The sequence below is a fragment of the Apteryx rowi genome, unplaced genomic scaffold (genome assembly GCF_003343035.1).
Source record: "Apteryx rowi isolate R43461 unplaced genomic scaffold, aptRow1 scaffold_39, whole genome shotgun sequence".
Classification (NCBI taxonomy): Eukaryota; Metazoa; Chordata; class Aves; order Apterygiformes; family Apterygidae; genus Apteryx; species Apteryx rowi.
In genome coordinates this window covers 3,094,982-3,114,393 of record NW_020450418.1, presented here as the reverse complement: position 1 = coordinate 3,114,393, position 19,412 = coordinate 3,094,982, and the positions used below count along the sequence as shown (strand labels likewise).

At 43.6% G+C, this 19,412-nt stretch overlaps 1 protein-coding gene across 2 annotated transcripts in view; it reads left to right on the top strand.

Annotated features, from left to right (window-relative positions):
- Nucleotides 1-975: 975 nt before the first annotated feature.
- The window catches only part of ROR1 (receptor tyrosine kinase like orphan receptor 1), a 51,710-nt gene continuing 33,273 nt past the window's right edge, over nucleotides 976-19,412 (top strand). Inside the window, exons 1-4 of one of the 2 annotated variants that reach the window (XM_026074545.1) lie at nucleotides 981-1,044; nucleotides 2,057-2,059; nucleotides 13,169-13,456; nucleotides 15,039-15,069. In XM_026074545.1, the coding sequence (XP_025930330.1) occupies nucleotides 1,002-1,044; nucleotides 2,057-2,059; nucleotides 13,169-13,456; nucleotides 15,039-15,069 (365 nt within the window). In that variant the 5' untranslated portion in view covers nucleotides 981-1,001. Of the gene's footprint in view, nucleotides 1,045-2,056; nucleotides 2,060-13,168; nucleotides 13,457-15,038; nucleotides 15,070-19,412 lie in introns of both variants that reach the window. The other variant, XM_026074544.1, reaches the window with a different exon arrangement.

The window sequence follows — 19,412 nt, the reverse complement described above, 5'->3', positions numbered from 1 at the left end:
CTAGGAGCCTCCTAATGTGCGTGGGGTCACATGTGAGGAGGCAGCAGTACGGCCACCACCACCAGCATGTAGCTATGGGCTTATGCCGCTGACGGTGACTTTGCAAAGGTGCTCGGGGAGCCTGGCAGCCGGCTCCCTGCGGACACGGCCCTGCCGCCTTGACCCCTCCGGAAGCAGCAGTTACTCATGCGAAGTCTTCATACTTCATATTTACTTAAAACATCTATGTTCACATACAAGGAGATGTTTTAACGTAACCTACAGCTGGGGCTGGACCTGGGCTGACAGCGTCCTTTACCATGGGCCTCTACTACTGGCTGTTGGCATTGACCGAAAGTTTAAAAAAAAAGGTGAAAAAATAAATGAAGGCCACCCTCCACCCTTCTTTACAGGGAAAAAAATATCATAGTAATGAGGAAACGCTACTGCTGTCCACACCGGCCTTTCAAGCCTGTATTTGGTCGAGTCGTACGGGGATTGTTTGTACAAGCAGCCCTGTTAACTCCAGTGCATAAACCGTGTCTGTTCTTGAGCACSCGGGTTTGCAGGATTACCCTCGCTTGTAAACGCTAATGGGTGGCATGTTTGGCAACGCCGCAGCACTTGTGTTTTTCTTAGACTGTTAGCTGTAACACTGCAGAGTCGTTCTACCTCTATAAAAATCGGGGAGAGATTTTAAGATGGGCTAAATACATCTAAGAGATCGGCGGCTTAATTAACACAAGGCCTCACAGTGACAGCATTGGAARACAAACTCCAGCGCTGGCCCAGTGCCTTTTTCCACTTTGCCGGTTCTGCTGCCCATATGTTTCAGCCTGCCGACACAGAGCATCTAGTACGTTTTAATAACCGGTGTTCAGATCATTCAAATCATTTTGTTCCTGTGACAGCAACTTTAAAAATACCTCTTAGTCTCCCAATGATACAGAAACAATGTTAACAACATATTTTTTTTCTATCTTTCCCTTTCAGGAGCAAATTCATCAGTTGTTGCTGATTTCATGCCTACGTCCTCATGGAACGTGTCAAGCGAATTAGATAAAGGTAACTAGACAGAGAAAAATTGGAAGATGTGAAATCAGATTTTCAGATCTCAGATCTTATTCTCCACTTGGCCGAATCAGCAAGCAAACGGGCATTTGAGATAAACCTTGTTTGCCTTGTGATCTTTTGACATCTAATTACATGCGGTTCTGTGATTTCTGGAGAATGCTGTGTTCGTTTCTTGTTCCCGTAAAATGTTCCACATGGCAGAAATATTTCAAGATGTGAATTCTGTTGGTTTATGAACTGCTTGACATTTTGTCTGGTGGATCTTAGGATTTGAACTCAAAATTAACAAGCATCAGGCAGAGTCAGTTTGCCGCGATGTGTTTTATTAAGGCTTTAAATTAATAGAAAGGAAAAATACATCAGACATTTCTAAGTGGTAATTATGTGTGATTTCAAACTCTGCAAAGGGTATTAATTGTGAAAAAAGGGATATATTTCTTATTCCCCTTCATTTTCTAAATTATGCACCACCAATTATTTAAACCAAATTGCTTAGCTTCCTTGAGCCTTTATTCCAAGCCAGTGGCCTGCAGCTTTCTGAGTCAATCTGGCCTTTGAAATGCTTCTAACATAACATTTACTGTGGAGGATGCTGTTAGCCACACTAACTGTTCAATTTGTCAAACACTCTCTTTTCATTTGCTTATAACTTTGCCAACCATTAACTATTTAGCCTGAAATTTCCCATAGTGGAGTTCTGCCACAGATGGTTTTCCCAGACGTTTTTGTCTGTATTTTGTTAATGTTTTTTTTACGAACATATGTTCATAATGTTTTATATTTAAGCATGAATACGTTTTCTGTGCTTCAGTATGGCTAGAATACGGAGTTTGGTGCACTTTAAAGAACGGTGAACTCTTGCTTTAAGCACAAGAACACATCAGTTCTCTGGGAAACATTTATTGCTGGGAACGGTTTTCCCTACAGCTTTACTCCTGCTAAAATTCGGCCGAGGCACCCTCGCTATCTGCAGAACCGCGGTTGGGGCAGGCTCGGGTAGAAGCTGGTTGGAATCGGAGATCGAACGCAGCCCACGGCGCTGTTTGCACCGAGCGCCGCGTGCCGGGAGGGCTGCCGGGGTGCGGGAGCGCCCTGCGTGCCCGCGCCGCGCTGGGGGGACCAGCTGGGCTCTCCACTGGTCCCGGGCCGGTTGCAGAGGACAGAAGTCAAACTGCAAACGCTCCAGAGCTGCTGAGGAGCGAGAGGCAGTGGTTCCCTCAAGCCAGATGTCGGTTGTTTGTTTGTTTATTTTCTTAATTGGTCAAAAATAAGAAGAAAGTAAGTGGCCTAGAGAAAGAAAGTTAAGGCCACAAAGACAAGCACTCAAAAGATAGGAAATGCCGAAGACGGCCTTAATTCAGGCCTCTTACGCTGTGCTGTAACAGCCCAACCGTTGCTAACCTGCAGGGTGGATTTTTCTCTAGGACGCTAGCAAAGGAAGGCCCATGCTCRCAGGAGGGATCAGGGCTGCACTTTGTCCCGGGGGACGCTCTTGTCTGTAGGATCTCCCCAAGCTTTCTTACGGACGATGTCCTCAGCGAGACAAGGCCTCAGCAAGAACCACCAGTGTCAGGGTGGGCTGGTTTCTGCTTCTGACTCCTCTGCAGAAGTCTGGACAAGTGGCTGAAATATTTTTCGCAGATGATCGTCAGTGATATGTTCTTCCTTCCCTGTTGTGAGCCTCAAGGGTTTGATAGGTAGGCGCCCAGAGTTTCCCATAGATTACAGGGAAAACCGCATGCCTCAAACGAAAACCTAAGTAGAGGGGAGAGATCAGAAGTGATATCGGAGATAATGTTACAGTAAATTAAATCTGGTCTGTTCTGAAAAATATCCCCCAGTATCTTCCTTATTGATACTAATGGGGGGGTTGTAGGCTGGTTTCTTATAACCAGACCCATTTTTTTTCCAGACTTTGATTAAGCTTGACCTCAGCGGGTGGTTCAAATGCTCCAAAACTCCCCAAACCTCCGCACTCTCCAAAACCTTCACTTAACGTACACGTCTAGGAGACGGGGCAGGGTGCCTGGTAAGAGCACGGGCTGCGTGCTGCCTTCCAAGCCCTCTCCCCCCGGGGTCAGAGCGGCCGTGGGGCAGCCCCGCCGCTCCGGCTGCCCGCGCGCCGTTTCGGTCGGGGAGCAGCCGTTCGAGGGCCAGCGCGGACAAAGCTCTGGGCGACCGCCGCCGTCCCGGGCGCTGCCTCGCCTCGTTGCCCCAAGCGCAGCTTAGCGCTTCTGTGCCGGCGCCGGCGGCCTCCGCGTTCGCCAGGAGAGCGTTTTCTGCCTTAATTCGGGGCACCTGCTGCTGGGCCGTGCTGTYGGCGCCGCCTGCACCCGGCGTGCAGCCGTTGGCACTGCGCTCCCCGGGGATTACCAGCCCCTCGCCTTGGGCTYGTTAGCATTCAGACTGCTGCAAGCTCACACGCCTAAGCACGGATTTACATACGTGATTAAAAAACATTTGCTGCCCAAAAGGCTTAGTCAGCGGGGTGGATTCGTCCCGTGCGCCCGCAGGCGATGCAGGCGCACACGTTTCGTCTTGCCCGAGGACCACGTGGGGGCTTTCATGTGGCAGCTGCCACTTCTCACCGAAGGTGTTCGGAAAGTCTAGCTTATATAAACTAAAATACGCTGCAGCGCACGCTGCCCGGTGGAGCTGAGACCTCGGAGGAGAAAATGAGGCATGCACTTAGTTTCCATTTCTTTTGCAAACAAGCACGTTGAGAAATCGCCATCCACTTGTCTTTCCTGCAGCCAGCCACGAGGTCCCGCAGCCGTCCCCGTAAAACTTATTTTAAAGCCTGTTAAGTTCCCCACATGAAAGCGGTTTCCAGCCAAATTTCCCAATTAAATGGCAGTCCGTATTAAGTGGSTCTGCCTGCTGTCTTTTGAAAATTCACATCTCTTCCTTGAGTATGTCTCCTGCGTTCGGGACGGAGGAACAAGCTCATAGTCTTGTTAAACAATATTATGCATTTTGAAATAATTGCTTAATATGCCGTTTTCCCTAGCTTGGTGGGTTCTGCACTGATTATCTTACAACTGAGCCCTATTCAGGTTTCAATTTCTATTAAATAAGCTAAATCGACAGCATTAAACAGTTGCCTGTTTATTCTTTTTAACAGGAAATGAATTTAAAAGAGACGCAGCCACCCGTGAAGAGCTGTTGAAAGCAACGATTGATGGGAGGGAGGAGGTGGTTCTCTCCAAAACCTTTAAAAAAACCAAACAAACTATGCATAAAAATAAAAATGATCACTTTTAAAATAGGAGAAATTCAGCTACGAGCATTTTTCTCTTTTCCTGCGAGTGCTCAGTCGTGGTGTGCAAGGGGAATGTCGTGAGGGAAAAGGAGAAAGGAAAGTGTGATGAAATAGAATTTTAATGGTATAAGGGGGAATACGCGTACTTCAGGGAAAAAGGCGGTCTGGTTTTAGGAAGCGGCATGTCTCAGGGGACGGGTAGGTGGCGGTGAAGGCCTTCACCCCAGGTTGGTAGCCCGGTCCGTCGCGGTTTGGGGACGTTCCCTTCTGCCCCTCGCCGCGGGGCACAGGGCCTGCTCCAGCTCTTTGCTTGGGAAAGGCTCCGATTCGCAGCGAACCCTTCTCTGCTCTGAGCCTCGCTGAAAGGGTGAAGAGCCTTCGTTCGGCTGCTTCTCTTCCCCAAGGATGGACGTGGAGAGGTAGGCCTTCCCTTGCCTCAGATGTCTGTTTATTTATAGGGAAGGAGGTAGGCCCGGCTTTGGATGGGAGCCTGTTTATGTCTAGTACAGTAGAGGAAYTGTTTGGGAACTCTTCATCCTTAGGCAAAGATAACATTGGAGCCTCCGCCAAGAAAGAGTCAGCTTTGAAATATTTTGTATTTTCTTTTAATTGCGGATAGGATTCCACTTCTGTGGCCATTCGCTGGAACAGGACGCCTAGACTCTGCAGGAGCGATAAGAGCAGACGATGCGCGTCTCCGTTCCTTCCCCTGACCCCTTCCTTCCCCGCTCCCCCCGTGCCCACCGTAGCCTCTCGGAGAGCTTATTGCATCCCGCCAGCCGCCTCTGGGGGCACGAGCCCTCGCGCAGTGCCCGCTCCCCAGCCGTGGCCAGCYGGAGCTGAGGACCACCGCTGCGGGAGGCAGCTTGCGTTACCGTGTCCCCACCGCCTCCTCCGCCCGGCGGCTCTTCACTTGGGCATCCAAGGAAAACCCGTCACTAGGAGCTTTTGCAGATGTTGCCGATATTCGTTCCTTCCTCCTGGCCTGTCCGCTTTGGCGAACGGCTATGAAACGTTAGACTCGGTCAGTGCTTGGGGACCGTTTTCAATTCCAGATAGCCTGAGCGCCAAGCCGTGGGGTCCACGCCTGGACTTCGACCCCCCCAGCTCAGAGCTTTCCTCTGTGGGATGGACCTTGCAGGCATGGCAAAAATTCCCTGGAGAGCTTGAGGGCAAGAGTCAGGATTTTGCAAAACGCATCCCAAATTAATCAGTGGTTGCTTAAGGTTACGCTTGGCCATATCCTTAGTTTCCAAAGGCATGTCCGCACAAGGATCACCTCCAGCAAACATGCCTCCCCTCACCACTTGCGTTTTCATCCAGCCTTCCTCCGCTAGCGTGATCTAGCGGCAGAAAATAACTGAGGAAGGTCAAAACGGGGCATGGGAGGACTGCAGGATGCACTCCTACACCCCGCGTCCGGGACCGCGCTGCACCAACGTCCTGGAGATGTCCATCCGGGTGGGCGGGCTGCTCTGCGGCGTCAGGAGAGGCCGTGGCGTTCAGTGGGCGCCTGGGTGGACACAGCCGGGCTGCCCGGGGGCCCTTCTTCCCTGGAGAATCACCTTGGCAAGTTCTTCCAGGCAGGGATGTGACCTGGCCATACAGCTTTATAGAGAAAACTTTTCTGGTGTCGCCGGGAGAATTTGACTCTCATGCCGACTGCGTTCTGAAAACGTAAACAAAAGCAAGCGGGGCCAAACCGAGCCCATCAAGGCCTCCTGGCTTGGCCCTAGTTCTTTAGAGATTTCCAGATTTTCTTTTGAAATCACTGGATGTCAATTCGATACACGTGGTGAAAGGGGAAGAATTACAGCTTTCACATTCATGCACAATTTACCTTTTTATTTTCCTTTATTATCTGGGGGATATTCGGTAAATCAAGTTCCCCTGATGGGGCTCRGGATCCTGATTCTATTTGTGGGGTCGCGTTAGTAGTGAGGCAGTAAATTACTGCTACTTTGTTTGAAAATTTTTTTAGCCACAGTACATTAGCTCCTTTTGTTTGCTTTTCCACTGACGGAGTGTACGTTTTTATTTGAGAATTTGTGTTTCTTGAATGTCTCATTTATAAATAGTACAGGGTGTGAAATCTGAAGGTCATAGAACACAACCTAAAAAAGAAACCACCCTGAGTAACGTTCAGCATTCGTGGTAAAAATCTTTCACAAAATGCTTCACTTAACATTGGGGGTTTTTTCAACCTCAGTGCGGGCAATGAATGTCTGACCACTATGCATAAGGTAACTATATATAATAACCTTTTCCTGGCTCATCCAGCTGTCTTTGTTTATTTGAAAGATTGATAGATCRTAGGGTCAAGGGACGTGTTTTATTGTAAGTTTCTGTTCCAAATTTCCTGACATTTTTGGTTTTAAAAAAATAGACCTTTAAAAGGCACAGAAAGGGCTAATAAGAACCAGATCCTAAAGTGATGCTATGTCAAAATGTCAAAAATAACAGCTTTTCTTTGACTCTACAGCATTAATCTTAAGGCACATACCTTTCTATACACCCTTCCTTTAATAGGTTGAGTTTTTGTACGTGGCTCTGTACTGCAGAATGGCTTCTAAAGTGACGACAAAATCCCTTGATGGTTTTCAGTAGTTTGGTTTATAGCTGGATGTGGACATTTGTTTACCTATTCCAAATCACTTTTTTTGTGATAAAGTTCAGCAGCTTCCTACTTGTGCTATAAAACTGGTTCCTGAGCAAAGAAAAGCTTCATTTCCCCTTGCTAGATTATAGTCTCAAAGCTATCACCAAGACAGCTGTCCTTAAACCTGAAAGTGAGCTCATAAAAGTCAAGGCAGATGTGAACTCTCGGATGCGTACTAAGAATTCGCAAAGGCAGGGCGGGCAGAGAGTTGTCCAGTTCCCATCAAAAAACAATGGGATTCAGGTGCTYGGCCCTGATAATGTTTCGAAGGTCCACGGGGATCTGTGCTCTGGTTTCCCTCCCCAAGCTCTCCCTCCCCTATGGCCCGGRGCAGTGGAGAAGCTGTTAATTATGAGAAAGCAACAATTAGGAGAACTCTAAATACAGTAAAGGGCACACACGGACATCTGAAAAGCCAGGACGCCTGGGGCAGCGGTCAGCCTGTTTAAGTTAAGTTGTCCTTGGATGGCATAATGCCCCTAGGTGATGTCTGGGGAAGAGAAGACCGATACTCAGTTGCTGTATGTGTTCTGAGGCTTACACGTCCTCATTTCTGAGGAAACTCGTTTGAAATTAAGCTGGGCAAGCAAACGCGGTAGCAAATTTCCTTTTGTCCCAAGACAGTTGACATTGAATATTTCCGCTCGGTTGTCTGGGTTTCTTTAGCTCTTTGATATTCTTCATGCGGGTTGCCAAATCATAGGTCGGGTGCGGTATTCCTTTCCTCCCACTGTCATTCCCCTACTTTTATTCATTTAAAATAAGTGAAATTCCAGCCAGTAGTCTTCCTTTTGCCCCTTTTAATAACAAGGCTTCTGTTGATCAGACGCACAGACCTGACCTTCCAGGAGTTGTCTTCCTTTATGAGTTATGGGCAGATCAAGGAATCAATGGTTAATCCTTTTTCCAATTGAGAAATATGTGCTCTGTCTATTGCCRCACTTCAGTAAGAAATCCTGCTGATTCCTTCTTTAGCTTAACTGGAATAGCTTAAAACTAAAGTTTATTGGACATATGGAACGAACAACAAACCCATCCAGCATATTCAGACTGGGTGGGCTCCAGCTCATCGGCTCTTTCTCCAAAGAGAACAATTTTGTGTAGAACATTTCCAACTGGCTGGGCTCATTGGGCTTGTCAGTGGTGGTGATAAATGTGAGTACTGGATGCATCCAAATGTAGCATCTGACCGGACTAACACAGCTAATCCAAAACTCAGAATAAATGAAAATACTTATTTCCTTAGCCRTATACTATTTCGGGTAGATTCTGTCAGACCCTGTGATATGCTTAATAGTATTTTTCTCTTTAGACAAAGATTATCTGTTTGTTTAAGTTACCAATCACTGAACATATCCATCTTGCAGTCATTGATTCAGACGCTTTTTGTCTTCCTTTATTGTCAACATATGTTATGCCAAAGAAGTGGTGAGTTGCTAAACCTTTTGCTGCAAGAAAGATAAATGTAATAAATTGTCTGTAAGACTGTCCAAACTGCATTACTCCGACTGGTTCACAGAGTTGCTTTACGCACTGCAATGCAGATTTGAACTTTCAAATCCAGGATTAAATACTTATTCTCTGGTTCAGCAGTTGGAAATAGTGTCCTCACATCTGTAACTTTGCTGCAGAAAACGTTTGCTTGTGGTCCTTTCCAGAGCGCTGTTTTGTTGCATGTGTAGAATAGGAAGCTGACGTGGGATCCAGGCTGCTCTGCTGCACCTGGAGTAAAACTGTTTTCAGGCTTGGGGTGGCTTAAATGAAGGTTCTAATTTTAGCCTTTCTCTGAATATTGTGAAAGATCAGAAGGGCATAAAGAAAAGGACAAATGAAACAACAGTTCTTCTCATAAAATGAACGTTTCAGGGTCTTATCCTGCATCCCCCATCATGCTCTGAACTCCTAATGAAATCAGAGACACATTGCATACACAGTGCATGTGAAAGCACTGTGGCCAGCAAAACCCTCTCCAAGCAAAGAGGGTGTTACTGCTCTAAGATGTGCCTTTGGTAATTTAAGATAGAGTAACCATGTGGTCACAGTGGAGATTAACGTTCCTTGGCCAGAGAGGACGAGCTTTTATTTTGAAAGCCACCTGGGCTCCACTTAAAAGTAGTAGAATACTTAAGAATTTATTATGACTGGGAAGGCTCCGATTTAACAATGTCAAGACATAGCTGTGGAAATACACGCACTTTTCTGCTTTCAAGACACACAGGGCACTACATTTTGTCCTTGCACAGCTGTCGCTATTCTGTGACATCAAACCAGCAAAAAGTTTCACCGTGAAGGATACCTAATATTTGGATTTTACATGCAGTGTCTCCAATTTATGTGCTTAGAATCATGAAGATGACTTATGATGTGTTGTGTTTGCATTGGCAACGGCTCAAACCCAGAAATATATTTCAGGCTTGGCTTTCCAGATATTATCTCAAGTCATTTAAAAGTTCATTATAGGGCACCCGCTAGTGCTGCTATAGTAAAGGGGCTGTCAGCATTTTTCAAGGGTTTATAACTCAGCCATTAAAAAAAAAAATCTCTGTGGGCTGAAACTTGGCATTCAGGGTCTAGGCCCAGCAGTAAATTGTTTTTACAAATTAAAAAAAATCAGTTTGGCTATTATTAAATTATAGGTGGGCTAAATTTTATTCAGAACTTTTTCAGACCATTCTCCCAAACTTCTGTAACTTAAAATGTCTCTAAAAAGTTTTTATAGAGTGCTACTCTAAAATACGGATCGGCATTTGTTATGTGCTTGAAACCCTGAGATTTAACTTAAAATGTAATAACAGTGCTTATCCCAGCATAGCACTTTTCACCCTCAAAGTGCTTTACGAGCATTATCTCATTAATGTACATAACAGCCTCCCCATGATGTAAGAGGGATTATTATCCTCACTTTATAGCTAGAGAGATTGAGCCAAAAGGTTTAAGGCTGTTTTGAAAAGGAGTTAGTTGCACAAATCCCATGTGAATTTTGATTGGCTTTGGGTGTCTCRTTCCCTTCGGCTCTTCTGAAGATCATAACTGGAGTGATTCACCCCAGACTATTCAGAGCCAGGATTAAAACTCAGACTTTCCAATGCCCGTTGCCACTAGACTGTTTAATTCTCAGAAACATAGTAATTACTTTGCACACAAGAACCATAAGGTTTCTAAGAATTTGTTCTTTYGGTCAGAGAGAGTCAACTTTGGGGATCTAGAGAGCTTCTCAGTGACAGGAAGCGTATCAAATGAAACATGGTGAAATACAGCCGTGCAACGCGGTGTCCTCAGCAGATATGCAAGCAGCAGGTTCATCCCGTTCCATCAGCGCTACTTGACTCCTGCTGAAAGTCCAGAAGAAGGATTTACCCCCAGTTTTCCCGGCTTTTGTGCTTCTAGCCCTGAAGATGTTGTTAATGCTGATGGCACCAGAGGGGGGCTGATGGGGGGTGACCTGGTGAGAAACCTGGAGGAGTTGTTCTGTATGTTCTTTGTACTGCTGTCATTAAAGGAAGAGGATGGTGGCAGTAGCTCTGGAGATTTGATGGGCTTYGGTGACAGACACAACTATTAAAAATAAAATTGGACTTCTCTTTGGCCCCTTTTGGCAAGTGCAATAATTGAGGGTTTTCATGCATTGCAGAGAAAGAATTTTCATAATTTTGTATGCATCAGTAACAGTCCAAGATTTCTTGGAAGCACTGTTAGTCTTTCAGTTCATTTCCAATTACAGAACTACTCTATCTGTGAGAAACTTCTTCTTGTGAAATGTCCAGCCTCTTGAAACTTGCCCAATTTAAATCTCATCTTAGGTGCCTTACGGTCTGCTGCTTGATCTGATTTATGATTTGCATGCAAAATTTATGGATTTAAGGATTAAACAAAGCTGAATTTAGTATATGTGTTTTGTTTTGGTGTTTCTATAGTCGTCCAGTGAGGGTGGTGGAGAACACTTAGAGAAGAATCAGACACTTCTGGATCCCAGAGACTGTTTCTGTTTGTGCCTACACAGTAGTTTCACTATAGCTCTTGCATTACAGCTGTACTTTTTCACCGTCTTACTGTTGCTATTGATATTTTAAAATCATTCTCCAGTCTTTGGAAATCTACCTAACATCCTTACTCCTTCATTTGCATTTACATTTGTATACCATAGGACCTTTAAAATACTATGTATACCATCTTGGTTGTCAGCAAGACCATCCCAGGGCAGACAACGTTCTGTTTTCTGACTGTATTATGCTGTAAGTGTCTGAATCACTGTCTTTGAAATGTTATCAGGAATTATATAGACGAGTGTGGTATAGAAATGTTATATAGATAATTAAATGTGATTATCCAGTTCCATGCTATTAGTGTGATTTTATTAAATACAGAATGTGGAGAGAACCCAAGAATATGTGAGCTGACTTGGATTATGCTTCCCGGCGAGGTTATTTAGACAGTGAGTCAGAAACATTTCTAATCTCGTGATGAAGCCTGCAGAAATGATTCTGGAGAACTAACAGCCCGCTCTGACGCCCCGGTGAAAGACACTGAACCCTGTTGTCTGTCTTCACCGGAGGGCTGCAACCTCTGCCCTTTTTACCCCATACGCAGTTTTCTTAACTAATTAGATCCATGGGAGCATAGATAACAGTAGCATTTTGCAGTTTCAAATCCATACCTGCACATTAAAAGACTACTTGATGGGTGAAAAAAATGTGTGGAGAGCTCCTTTGTACTTAATGTTTATTCTCCTAGCTCCCAGGGACCCAGTGAGAACAGGGGCGCATTGTATGAAGCGCTGTACGAGCAGAGGGTAAGAACTTACATTCTAAACAGATTAAACAGAAAGGGAAGAGATATTAATATACACAAAACCTAACCAAGGGAGTAGCCAGTGAAGACAGGATTAAATAAATAGTTAGGGAAGTGGATTAGTTAGAAAYGTTAGTTAGCTAAGCTGCTTTTAATACACGATGGAGATTTTTTTTCATACTGTTAGGAAGGCTTATTGCTGGAGTTAACAGTAGATGTGCCTACAGAAGACTGCAGCATAAGCAGCACAGCACAAATTTACTTGCCGATAGRCTTTTCTTGACCTCACGAGTTTGCTCTGAGAGCAAAGGAGCAGAGCACAGTCTATGGGTTTTCATTGTCRGCCTCCCTGCTGAGACGTCCAACAGATGATAATAGTTTTTGGCCACTAATGACCACAGTTAGATTTGAACCTGTGACACTGAGATGAAAGCCTACATATTCCGTTGCCGGTACCCAGTCCATCCAACCATCTGCCTTTAAAGGATTTAATTAAATGTTGAATACAGTTAACTGGAAATAGTCCTCTTCCTGAAGGATGTAGAATGAAATAGCACCTGACAGAAGAAGGCAATGCTCATGATTGGATTAGAAGAGATTAATTTCTTTAAATTTTGATTTAACATTCCCTATCCTAACAAAATAAAAGAATTCTTGGTCTTCTACTTGTACCTGTCACGAGACCTATTTCAGAYTGAAGATAAACTTCGGCAGTCTTAGCAAGGGAAATCCTGACCGAGGAAAAAAAAGTCTTCGTTTCCTAGATATGATCCTTATTCCTTCATACATACAGTTAGTGTGTACAAAATCTTTGGCAACGTGCTGTCTACACTGCTCTGCAAGTCAATTAAAAAATTGTTCCGAGATCTTCATTCTGGAGGGATTAATTTCATATATTGATGTATTTTGTGGATCCTAACTCGAGCAAGGGCAGTACTGCAAGGCACAGGCATCAAAATAAGCAGCTGGATTTCCAAAAGACTGGGGACCCTTGGGAAGATCTGGTTTTGGCTGGAGGTAAAGAGTTCCTGAATGAACCTCTCACATCTACTAGTTAGCAAAAAGGAAAAATAAAAGAACGAGAAGCAGTGTTACCTCCTTTTTCTGTGTTGAATGAAGCTGAGTAGGATGATGTTGAGAAAGTATAGAGTCCATAGGTGAGAAAGAGGCGTTCTCAAGAAATATAGCATTACTATACTACAATAAAAAYGCCAAGATTTCTTCCTTTAATTACCATGCAAAGCTGTATGAGATCTATTGTTGGGCCTGAAACCTCCATTAAGTTTTCTGCTAAATCCGATAGCCACTTCTCTTGTTTCCCTTCAAAGACAAGAATGAGATTTCTTTAAATCGACATTTTCTAAGCTGGAATTCTTTATTCACCCTTTTTTCTTTTCACTTAATAGATTACTTCTTGACACTTGACGAACCTATGAATAACATAACCACCACCCTTGGCCAGACCGCAGAGCTGCATTGTAAAGTCTCTGGCAATCCTCCTCCCACTGTACGTTGGCTGAAAAACGACGCCCCGGTCGTTCAAGAGCCCAGGAGGATTTCTTTCCGTGCAACAAGCTACGGCTCTCGACTGCGAATAAGGAACCTTGACACTACGGATACTGGTTACTTCCAGTGCGTTGCAACTAACGGCAGAAAGACAGTTTCTACAACTGGCGTGCTGTTTGTAAAATTTGGTAAGTTCTCGCCTTTTCAACTGCTCAAACTGTAGAAAGGTGCAGGACAACAGCTCTGGAGAGGGAGTTCTGTTTTAGCCCCTGTAAACGTTCAGCTCAGATGTAGTGATACCAGGTCAGATTCAGTCTATTCCTGGGAACACCGTTGGGGTGGCAGTTTTATCCTCTCTGCATGTTTCTCATTGCTCAGCTGAGATACCCATGTCACCAGCTGTAATAGTGGCTTTTATTATATAAGGGCCTCTTGGAAGTAGGATCGAAATACTGGGGGAACTAAACATATCCCACCTGAGTAGCTTCAGGTCAGGTGAGAAAATCTACTTCATTCTCAAGTGCCTGAGTTGCCTCCTTTTTCTCTAGTATATGAGAACTTTAAGCTTGCAAAAGATTGAAAGTGGAATGCAAATGTTCATTACAATATAAATTGGAGGCACATTAGTGATTGATGTAGATATAGATATACACACACACACCCCTTTTGGTTAAAATAAGCACTTTTTCTTCCAAGTCAAAGTTTATATAGAGATAATTGCCTTCAGAGCTGATCTTACGACTGGGAAGACCCCAAACAAGAAACAGGTTTTGTGTGTCATCTCCTCCACGCCCCCATTCAGAGGGAAAGAATTCACTGAGCTGAAGATGTTTGCATGGAGTCCCAGTTAATCCTCTTTAGAACTGGACAAATAACACATAATGAATGATGTATTTGATGAGTTTCCTAGCTTTTTTTTCATATATCTCCCAGATTTTTCTATATTCTGTTTCTTACAAAAATATTATTTAGATGTTCTCGTAAAGCAGTTGTTGTCTTCTAGCTTGTATCTGAAATTTAGGAGATTTTTATCTGGACAATGATACTTTTGTAGACACTCCTGTTGAAAACACCTGATATTTTTGTAGAAAACACCTAATATCTTTCTTTTTTTCTGACTGGAGCAAATTTAATTTTACAATCAAATTTCTAGAGCAAATACTCATTTGTATGAATTACCCCTAAATATCCTAGAGCAGATTCTTCAGTCTGTGCTGTTTCAGTGAACATGCACTCCAGTAAGCTCCAGTAAACTTCCAATATTTGCCAAAAGCAAGCACAAAGTACAGTAGCAATGAAATGCTCTCATCCAAAGCCCACTGAGGTCCRAGGAAACCTGGTCAATACATTTGAATCAGGCCTAGGACAAATTCCTTGGAAAATAATGAAGACTGATAGGGGGAAATGATGCTGATTTCTCCCAGTTAGAGTTCCAGCCTGCTTTTGTGCAAGCTATAGTTTGCAGGCTGGGTGCTTTTGTGCGAGTTGTGTTTGCTCTAATTTTTTGTGATGGCCCCAGCCACCACTGGAGTTGCAGGATCGGTGCCTCACCTATTCATGGGCCTGATCTATGGCATTTTTTAGACAATCGCTGCTACAGGATACAGCCTTGTCTTTGGTATTGAGAAAGTGCGAATTGTCTGTTAAACTACATAAACCACATTCAACATGACAGACTGTTACTTTTATCTTTTAAAAGGTTTTCTAAAGCTTCCTACTTGTTACCTCACCATAACTCATCCYGCTGTTTTTATTCTGTCACTTTTCCAGGTCCCCCGCCAACAGCAAGTCCAGGATCATCGTAAGTTGTTTCATGTCTGTTATACTGATTCATTAATCTTGCTTTTCAGCAGTCAGATGTTCATTTTTCACTTTGTATGACAGAAGCACTTTTACATTCCACTTTAAGTCAGATAGTATGGTTATTTATGGTAACCGTATTATCTGTCTCATAGATAAATTTTCATAGTATTTCAACTCCTATTTCTTACACCAGATTTCTTAATTTCCAATAATTTCTGTAGATTGTCTGGTACCTTCAGTCTTTGAACTGATTTCAGTATGCATGTAGCGTATAGAGTGTGAGCAGAAACTGGTCTGCATACGTATCGCAGCCCACTCCTGAAAATATTTATTGCTGCATGTAGTTTTTACTGCCTGGAGGACTTCTACTGATTTTAATAGGGCTGATGGCAGTAAGCTTTGTATCTGTAGCTATCTATGTCTGTTTTAGTAAACAGTCATTGAGCTGAGTTCTTAAAGATCAAGTGCCTGGCTGGGAGCAATGACTGCTTTAACAACGGCTGTCTGGCACCTTGCAGCTTAGGTGCCCTTCCCGCTCTTGGATCCATGCTGTTGTATCTTAGCAGTTAGCACGTTGTTGGTTTCTGGCAGCTGAGATTCTGTCTTTAGTAGGTTTTGAGAACACATATATCTTCCCCTCTAATTTCAAGATATATGATCAGTTACCTTTTTATAGTCCCTTAATGTTTTCAAGTCAGACCTTCTACTGTTCTGAAGTTTGAAATTAATTTGGTGATTGCGTGTCCAGTTTATTATCATCTTACACATGTGGAACGATACTGAAAACCAGCCTGTCCTAATGAGTGGAGCTGCACTGTTAGAGGAGAAATACAGCAGCAATGAAAACAGAAAATTAAACTATTAATATAATATGAGGGATGTGAAAGTTTGGGGATGTGAACGCTCCTGACTGTCTTTCTGGAAGATAGTTCACAAAGTATTGCAGAGGGAAAGTAGGGAAAGCACCTACCCCCAAAAGGACATGCTAGGATGCCCTCTAATGGAACATCATAAAATGTGTTTTTGTCTTTCCTTTGGAAGGTAACTGAAGGAAGTGGCTGGAGTTTGTCTGGGAAGGGGAGCTCTCTGCTCGTAGTCGGCTCCTTTCTGCGGCTGCGGTGTTTGGAGGAGCGAAGCTTTACGGAGCTTCACAGAGCTTCGAGAAGTGGGCACTGTCGTGTTCTTTAGCAGTTTGGAGAGTTAATTAGTGATTTGTGGGACAGAAGGTCCGATTCTGTGTCTACTTCTGCTTAGTTTGGGGTTTCTAAAATATGTAAGGCTGGGCAACATGCCCTTGGCTGTGAAAAACCTACAGGAGCGGGTGTGAGCACAGACAGCAAAGGAAGGCTGTGCTAGAACTTCACTGTCTAGGCCATTTAGACATGCTTGACATTTTTTTTTACACAAAATATATACGGAAACCTTTTTCCATTCTCCTTCTGGCAGTTTTTTGGGTTTTTTTTTTTTCACAATAAAAGAACCAGAACTTGACCAGCCAGCAGCCCACCCAGTTATGTGACGTAACTGCAAACGGTCCCACCAGGTCAGTGAGGATTGGACTGAACTTGATGGCAATGTCAACACAACTTCATTCAGGCCATGGAGACAAATCCAAACTCCTGAGATTACTGCTAGTTTAGAGACTAGAAGGAGTACACATAATAATGGTTAATGTTGAAATAATGTCGCACTAACATTATTACACTTCTCTTGACCTAATCACCCGTCTTCTAGCTTCAGTATCTTAACATGGCCCTGCCTTATTCTATGCTCAAAGCTCATAAATTGAGGGAAAAAACAGTCACTGATTTCCATATGAACCGTATCAGGCATTAAATTAGGCAGTATAAGCAGCTTAATAATCCAGATTTTCATTTTGTTTTCAGCATGCCCTGACCATTATTTTACATGAGTACAAATACAAAGAATGTGGAAGGAAGGTGAAAATAAAGTGAGACTTCCTCTTCAAAAGTTGATTTTATCCTTGTGCCTTGTAATTTTGCAACCAAAAAAGATATTTAATCACACTTCATTACCCTGGAAAATTGTAGGCTCTGTCTAATAAGAGGTCACATTGTACTAAACATTGCAGAGAAACATATCCAAAGAAATGTGCTCAGGGACTCCTTTTTATTGAATAGAGAACAATTACATTCTTGTAGAAGCTCCCCAGATTAAATGTATGAATTAAGAGAATCAGGAAGAAACTCATGAAAAAAAAATGTTAAACTTGGAATTCATACTAAATTGGAGTAAAAAAAACTGTGTACATTGTGTTGAACCCAGTTCATGTCTGCTATCACAGGCATGAGTGCAACAACCTTATGGATAGCAGCAGAGGTTTCGTTCCAACTGTATTAAGCTAAACAGTGAAGAGAAATTACGTGTTGTGGAACTGGAAATTGCCTCCAGTTCTGTTCCTAGCTGTTTACAGTTCTTCCCATGCAAAAAATATCTTGAGAAATGTATATCCTACTCATGCATTTTTTGCTCCCCGGGCAAGTTGGCAAACAAACTACTAACAATGAAATTAATGAAAATTTGGTCGAAGTGCCTGTGGTAAGAGGAATTCCACATTATGTAGGTAAGTGTCACAAAAAAGCTGTTTGCAGAAATCCCGGGTTAAAGGCAGCACTGCTCTTCAGTGTAGGGGAACAGAGCATTTTATCCAGCTTTGATAAATTTTCTGGATTGAAGGCAAGTATATTTAAGTTTTTCTAGAGTTGGTTGCCTTGCTTTTCCGATATTTTGGTTGAAACTTTCTTCAAAGATGAAGGGAACCTGGAGCCTGTTCCCTGTAAGATCCTCCTCCATCAAAGGCATTAGCCCTCAGACTCTGATGCTGTTTCATAGTCTTGTTGCCATTTTAGGACTCTTCACTGCTGTTAGATGAGCAATAGGTAGAGAAACACCTGCTTTCATCTGCGAAAACTAAACCCACCCATGCCTGCCTCAGTTTTCAAGTTCCAGAGCGACAGATCTAGTACAYGGCTGACCTCTCTACCCATCATTTAAGACTAGAGGGGATCATCTGGGGAAGTGCTTTCTTCAGGAAGGGTCCGAACTTGGGTCATAAAATATCCTCGTGCCATTTTTTCAAAAGCTAGGCCGTTAGTCCTGGTGCTTTGGATAAACCGACTGTGGGTCCATGATTTCGGTTCCCCGGAAGATGTTCATGTGAACTTATGTTTAATGTTCTCCTGTTGTCCAGGCTGACCTGTGGCGTTGCTGTGAACAAATGGACAGTTATTGTATATCGTCACAGTGTTAGTGGTTAAATTTAGTTTAAATTTGGAAAACACTTTGAAGAATGCTTTGTAGATGAAAAAATCTCACTTTGATGGTATTTGYGCCTTAACAACATGTGTTTCTTCTCCCATGATAACACAATCAACAAAATAGATGGAAAGTGGCAGCCTTTCCTAGTGGGCGTGCTTTCCCCATGTTGTCTTTATTAATCTACCGTGAGTGGAAGGTTCTAATCGTTTAAGGATTTAATTTGAGGACCATGTTTTTAAAAAAATCCATATGCTCTGCACTTTTCTTCACATAATTTATAGGTGCAGAGTTCTGCGGTGATGTGAAGGCAGAAAAATAGATGGTCCAACTGTTGCTTAAAAATCAAAAGGTTAAATGGATAACTCGTGTAAAAGAAGRCAGGCAAAACTAGATAGCGTAACAATTCACGTGCGTGTTACATCCTTATTCTCTCTGCTTTCCTGAAATACTGCTGGAGTTAGCGAGAGCCAAATGTCTGTGACCACTGACCAAGTGGTCACAAGCAAATAAGAGAAACTCCAGCAGGAACATACCATTACAGTCCCTAAGGAAATCGCGACACCAAGGTATTCCTCTCAGAGAGCACTGGCTGACCTGAATGTCCTTCCTTTAACTCTCCTGCATTTTGCAAAGGTCAGCTTTAAAGCCTTATCTGCGCGGCTGCGAGGTTACATTCCTCTGATGTGCTCTGGTTCTCCACATGTGTAACGGAGCTCGAGAAAGCGTCTTTAAAATAAGAATGCACACTCCTGCTTTATAAATAAATCATTATTTTATCTTTCATTTTGAAGGAAGGTGCTACAGATACGCAGGCAGTTACAAGCAGCTCCCGGAGCTGTGGGGAGAGTGAGAACGAGTCTGCCCCGCAATTCGGATGCTTGCCTGAGAGCTGGGCCGCTGCGCTCCCCTTCCGGCTCTTAGGACTACTTACATAGTTTCCACCAAGTGGATGGTGTCAAGGGCACCTCCACCCCGACCGCAGCCGGGAGTCTGGGCGAGGGCTGTCTTCTGGCGGATAAGTCAGACCCTGTTGGCTGCTGGTGGAAAAGGACCCCACCAACT